General features: G+C 33.2%; 1 protein-coding gene across 3 annotated transcripts; it reads right to left on the bottom strand.

Moving 5' to 3' along the window:
• Positions 1-267: 267 nt before the first annotated feature.
• LOC127105719 (TATA-box-binding protein) lies at positions 268-4,961 on the bottom strand. 3 transcript variants are annotated; one of them, XM_051042917.1, is made up of 10 exons: positions 4,684-4,955; positions 4,363-4,444; positions 2,678-2,765; positions 2,298-2,369; positions 2,050-2,100; positions 1,854-1,898; positions 1,633-1,725; positions 1,253-1,354; positions 1,092-1,165; positions 268-666 (listed from the first exon to the last, which is right to left on the bottom strand). In XM_051042917.1, coding segments are annotated over exons 2-10 (603 nt in total). In that variant the 5' UTR covers positions 4,440-4,444; positions 4,684-4,955; the 3' UTR covers positions 268-665. The 3 variants fall into 3 exon arrangements, with proteins under 3 accessions (XP_050898874.1, XP_050898873.1, XP_050898875.1); XM_051042916.1 differs by having other exon boundaries at positions 574-998; positions 4,684-4,961; XM_051042918.1 differs by having other exon boundaries at positions 574-990.
• Positions 4,962-5,258: the final 297 nt, after the last annotated feature.

The following is a 5,258-nucleotide window of genomic DNA, read 5'->3' as shown; positions in this document are numbered from 1 at the left end:
TGAAAGTAATACAGTTGCTTTTTTTAAATGGTTAAAGACCATATGAATAGATTATAGCTGGATATTAAATCCTACGGGGTGTTTAGGGATGACCAAAAACAGTGAGTTCTGACTTCTCCAGAATTGTTTCATTCTTAGAATTGTTTCATTCTTCTAATGCTTTGATCTTATAGTTGTTGGCTTGGGTTTAAATTTGTAACATATGAATAAATTACATCAACTTTTAGTATTCTTAAACCAAATTTGTATATTAAATTGGCCTCTCCATAAACAAAAACTATAAACTTCATACAACAAAAAGAGCTGTTTATTTTTACAGTTAAATGTCAGAAGCTGTTCCAATAATGGTTTTAACTTTGTTAACTGAAACTGACAGTTAAAAAATCAAGCAACCATAGTTCAAAATTTCATGAGATGATAACTGTCAGAAAATGTTATTCCATCTAGCTCCTCCCACTTTGTTTTTTTTTTTTTCTTTCTTCTGCCTCTTCAAAATCTTTTTTTTTTTCAAAATGTCAATTCAATAGTAAAATATCCTTCACATAATACCAAAACTAGAACCAGAGAACTACATTCAATTTTATCAATTCAGATAACTCCTTTGTCTTAGTTTATGTACAATTCGACGAGCTTCTCCGCAAGAACACCACTTCTTTTGACAAAATTCTGCAATAAAATCAAATATTCATAAATGATTTTGGTACATATTGTTGTTTTTACCACTTGTGACACACCATGTTGGTACATACAATCAATTTCATTTGCCTAAATTGTAATTGTTGTAATTGGTGTCTACATGTAAGTTTCGTGTATAGTAGTGCATACATATTGCTCCTTCTAACACTTGTGCCACACAATGTTGGTACATACAATCAGTTTCATTTGCCTAAAATGTATCTGGTGTCTGGTGTATATGTGTCAGTATCAGTATCGTGTACAATGTCTATGAATGTGCTTCACAAATACAACCTACGCCCAATGCAGATATATCTGGACAGCTAAAGGAGGAAATCAGAATAGTAGTAGACACAACTAGCATTGATTCATTGAAATTATAACAATATGAATCATAAATAAATTTGTGTCCATACCATTGTTGATTTTTCCTGAACTCAGTAAGCACTGGATATATGTTTTCAAAGGCTGCATAAGTCTCATCTCTCACCTAATAAAATGAAAAATATATAAATTTGAATGAACCAATATTTTGAGGATGAAAATTCTAAAATGGGATTGTATATAAAAATGTTACCTTGGCTCCGGTTAGAACTATTTTTCCAGAGACGAAAATAAGCAAGACTATCTTCGGTTGCTTCATACGGTATATTAATCCGGGAAACAGCTCTGGTTCATACTACCACCACATATACCAAGTTTAGCATATATTTTTCTAACTTATAGACATTCATACATATATAAATATAAAGACTCAATATCCTAGACATTTAACACAAGCATCAGGATTTCAGCACCACAAGCTATGGTTATAGATAGAACATTATGGTTAAAGTTGATCCATGTAGCCGACCCCACTTAGTGGAATAAGACTTGGTTGTTGTTGTTGTAAGCTATGCTTAAGTAACTTTAAAACAACAATTATAAACGAACAGAGTGGGTAATAAAATAGCTTACACTAGAGAAAGCACCATGGGAATATGCAAGACCCTCCAACCGTATCGGGAACTTAACATCACAGGAGCCAACAATGTTCTGGATCTTGAAATCCTGAAGCATGAGGCCAAAGGAACAACTACTTGATCAAGTACTACTTAGGTACTACGAGACAAAGCGCAAATAGACCGTGGTTGATGAAAATTTTCAGTTAGGCTAATCTGAAAGGGTATATATTTTACCTTAAATTTGGCCGGGAAACCAAGTTTTTGGATGATACGCGCATACTGAAAGCACAAGTAGAAAAGGTAAATTAGAAAATATCAGAAATTTCTGAAAAATAAACAGGCTCAAATCCAATTCAACACAAATGGCTTAGTTCTCCGGCCGAGTGCCGTCAATGGTGGATGGCGGGCCATGGAAGAACAAAGAACACACCTTCCTTGCTGCCAGTTTAGACTGTTGCTCACTCTTGGCTCCAGTACAAACCTAGTCATACCAGTTAAATTAGAACATAAGAAAGAGAAACCCTTCACTAGAGCCATGCCAATTTATTTTTGTTTAACAAAAGGAACATTAGGGACATGGGCAAAAACTTTACAATCTTTTTGTTTGACTACAATGTTAAAAAGACAAACAAAAATCACTTCTTTGACAAAGGCGGAAAGTGCAACAAACGAACATACCATCTTGCCAGAAGCAAAGATAAGTGCAGTTGTTTTCGGTTCTCTGATTCTCATAATGACAGCAGCAAAACGCTGCAAAGAATTGATCACAATCATCAGTGTCGACATCAGTATTGGCAGATTATTGAATTTGTGTAACAAAAGAATGGCAACAAGTAATTGATATCAAAAGGGACATTAATATAAAATACTAGTAATATGATAAACTAAGTTTCTCTAGTCTAGAAAGAAGTGCAAGAATTTTCAAATTTTGGGATAGACAGCAGTGTAACCATCAAGTCAACTTTTACTACCAATGCAATGGAAAAAGGAAAGACGCGTATTGCATACATAACAAAGATGTGTTTGAATAAAATTCACTATCAACGAATAAACCTTGCCTTGGGATTGTACTCTGCATTACGAGCTTGGAGTGCAATTGCTTTGAGGTCCAACTTACAGTCCAAATTGACTGTTGAAACAATATTTCTGGAAGTACAAACACCTTAGTAATTAGTTTATTCTAAAGTAAATAGGAAAAAAAGTTACTATTAGATATGCCAATCTAAAGTGAAGCAAATTTATTACACACTCCAATCTTCAAAGTAAATAATAACTAGCAAAATTATTAGATATTTTAATGTAAAATGAAGTAAACGACAAAATGGCCTTTCTCAACTTGGTGGCGAATAACAATATGAATTAAGCAGCGGAATATTTTCCAGTTGAGAGTGATGTCCAAAGAAAGACAGGACAAACAACTAACTTTAATTCTTATTAATAATTTGGCTTGTGGGTTTTATTAGTTTCTTTCTACCTTTGATTAAAGGCTAACCTCCATGTGATTCACTTTTCTTAGAAACGCTTCCGAAAAATCTTCCCGATACAAACTACACAATAAAGACGATTATCTACCATCTTTTACACAATAAGTTGTGACCGGAGTTTCTCTCTAAAGCTTTGTTTTATAATCTTAACCTGTGCATTTCAATTTTGTCTTATTTTCTTGTCAACTCTTTACCGCCTAATATTTATTTCGATATAATGCCACAAATCTAATGATTATGAGATAAAATTAATTATTTTGCTTAGGTAATATTTTCTATCGCCTTTCATTTATTCCATATAAACCATGTGGTTTGTCGAGTATTTATTGGCCACTTAATGTAATTAGTTGACTTATTAAAGTTCACTGTGAAAACTCGGACACAAACATTAATATCATAGCCTCTCCTCCAACAGCTACAATGTTATATGCACTAATTACAATTGTTACAATTCAAAAGAAAGACACATTGACAGATTCAAAAATTATCCTCAATCCAGGTAAATCCATCATTGATTTTCCCCGTGCAAAATCACAAGATAACCAGCAGTATCAGTCAATGTACAGAAACAGAGCTATGAGGGGGACGGAGTAACTATGGAACTAAAGGCTTGACAATAGAAATAGTTTATATGTACATACGCCAGAGAATAATATTGAGGCCAAAGTTTTGTTAGGCAGTCACGCTAAACGCTGTAGCACCAACACCTCAAAAAAGGTGCGCCCGTGTCAATGTCTTATGTTTAATTTATTCATTTTTTAAAATTATTATCTATGTCGACATATCAGTGTTGTGTTTCCGGTGTCTGTGCTTCACTTCATAACTTCCAACTTCTTCCTTTAGTTACATGCATTGCTTAATTTGTCTAACATCCAATCCATCCTCCCCTCAAATCTCTTAAAGCTTATAATACTTATTGCCCACAAAATAATTAGGTGTGCTTCACTACCCTTTGATGTTTATATTTTTTGTTGAACCCTCCCCCACCCCTCAGTTCTAGCTCAACTACCAACCATTATTCAGACAAAAATTCCCAATACCATTATCATAAACATCCATTGGGGGAATCACTTCAACAGTTTAATTGGATACTAACCATTTCAAGTCACTATCATCTCAAAACAAAACAAAAAAAGAGTATAAACCCACAACTCAAAACCCTCCAATCATCCAACAAAACCAACAAAACCTATGATTTATTCATACCCATTAACTAAACAGTAGGTTAAAAATATATATAAATATATTTAGATACTCACTGAAGGGTGGGCACAATCCCAGAAGGATGTTTCTGTAGATCTACCGGCTGGCTCCCTTCCAATCCTTGATCAGCCATCAACCCTAATATATATATTTATAATAATAACAAATTAAACCCTTAATCAATCAAACACAGAACCACCCATCAACAGAAAACCAAACACCATTTTCCAAATCAATCATTCACTTACAACAATTTTCATCTAAAAAAAATTGGGTGAAAAAAAAGTCAATTAAATAGGGTTTTCATGAATCTAATTCAAAATTTGGGGATTTTTTTTATGTATAACGATTTAGATGAAGGTAGGTTAAAATCAGACCTTATTTTGTAGAGAGAGAAATTAGGGTTTATATAGGATAAGAGAAGTTGGGTGAAAAGGGAGTGGAGAGAGCGCGAATGATTTGAAAAATGGTTCTTTTATATAGAGAGAGTGATGGAGAAATAGAGATTTGTATTGTGAGGTTTTTATAAGAGAGAGTGTGATTTGGGTTTGTGCAGATTTGCGATGAATTTAGAGAGAGAAACAAGAGAGAGAAAGAGAGAGAAAAGTGGGTATTTGTATTGTGATTGTGGAAAGATCTGGAAGTTATATGGAGCGAGAGTTTGATGGCTGTGACCTTATTTATATGAGAGACGAGAGTTAGGGTAATGATATTCTCACATTGTGAATTTGATTAGGAGCCAATGGATGTGTGACACGTGTTATATCGGTTCAGTGAACTACGGTGATAATATAATAGTGAGATTAATTTTGCTAAAATTTAATTGATTTTTTTATTTAAAATTGTTTTTTATAATTATTTTACGAGTGTGTTTAAAGAATCAAATTACTCTTATAAATTAGTCTCATAAAAATAGTTTTATGTATAAATTTCTAATGTTTTTACAATAATA

Source organism: Lathyrus oleraceus, chromosome 7 (assembly GCF_024323335.1).
Source record: "Lathyrus oleraceus cultivar Zhongwan6 chromosome 7, CAAS_Psat_ZW6_1.0, whole genome shotgun sequence".
Lineage (NCBI taxonomy): Eukaryota > Viridiplantae > Streptophyta > Magnoliopsida > Fabales > Fabaceae > Lathyrus > Lathyrus oleraceus.
This window is presented reverse-complemented; position numbering and strand designations above follow the sequence as displayed.